Here is a 1,039-nt window from a genome sequence, read left to right as displayed (position 1 = left end):
GCCCCCTCGTGGCGGCGTCGGCAGCGCGGCCCCAGCCGCCAGCGCCGTTCGCCCGCCGCCATTTCCCCTCCCGGGCGCAGCTGAGGTGCGGAGCGCCCGGCGGCTGCCGTTTGACGGACGTTATTTCACCTGCCGTAACAGGAGGGGGTTTCGAGCCGTTTCACCGTCTGAGTTTTCTCCTCACAAGACACCGGCGGCAGCCGCGGTGTTTCCCGTCATTTCTGGCAGGCAGGTAGCCCCCTCAGGTGCTCTGCGCCGGCGGTGATGGGAAGGATGGTCGGGGAGGTACCTCATTTAATACCAGCAGCAACAAGATAACAATAACAACAACAACAATAATAATAACAATATCTGTTCCTGTCAGGGGAAGCCAGAGCTGTCAGTCAGAGCAAGCAACTAAGAGGAAACGGGAGCGCGACAACCTGCCACCGAAACACGGGGCACTGCGAGTGCCACAGGGAGGCCCCGGCTCTGTGACTGCGGGCCACCGTGTTTCGAAACAGGTACGCAAAACGGGTCCCCTGATGAACACGGCCGATACGCTGGTTCACCTTCACAGAAAAGAGGGGCGTGCAGCAGCCTCGGCCTTTATTGCCACTCAGTACCATTAAAAATGTCTGTTAGAACTTACAATATTATCCACTGCTTAAATACTAAGTGTATCACTCCTCTTTAGCTATTTCTTTCCAGTAATTTCTTCAAAACAGAAAGGTACAGAGATACTTTTTCTACTTCAAATAGCTCCGATATAGAAAAAACCCAAATCAGATTGAATTAAGTGAAGCCTCCAATGTCTTTGAAAGACAAAACTTAAGGGGGGAGGGGGGGATAAAAAAAGGTGAATGATCAGTTTAAAATAGAAAATAAATTCAGATAAGCCTAAAAATGCTGACATTAAGTAGAGATTTAAGGAAATCAATGCGCTTAATAATCAATGATGTTTTAAGGCCAAGGCATGTTCTTACACATTCTATTTTTACTTTATTATCCCAATGAAAAGCATGCTGTGTTCAACAAATAAAAATGAATTTCCCAGTGT

At 48.5% G+C, this 1,039-nt stretch overlaps 1 protein-coding gene across 1 annotated transcript in view; it reads right to left on the bottom strand.

Moving 5' to 3' along the window:
- JAZF1 (JAZF zinc finger 1) overlaps positions 1-62 on the bottom strand; it is a 103,027-nt gene extending 102,965 nt beyond the window's left edge. Inside the window, exon 1 of the mRNA XM_010577649.1 lies at positions 3-62. Within this exon, the coding sequence (XP_010575951.1) occupies positions 3-62 (60 nt within the window). The remainder of the gene's footprint in view (positions 1-2) is intronic.
- Between the last annotated feature and the right edge of the window lie 977 nt (positions 63-1,039).

This window comes from Haliaeetus leucocephalus, unplaced genomic scaffold (assembly GCF_000737465.1).
Source record: "Haliaeetus leucocephalus isolate CR32 unplaced genomic scaffold, Haliaeetus_leucocephalus-4.0 Scaffold566, whole genome shotgun sequence".
Taxonomy (NCBI): Eukaryota; Metazoa; Chordata; class Aves; order Accipitriformes; family Accipitridae; genus Haliaeetus; species Haliaeetus leucocephalus.
This window is presented reverse-complemented; position numbering and strand designations above follow the sequence as displayed.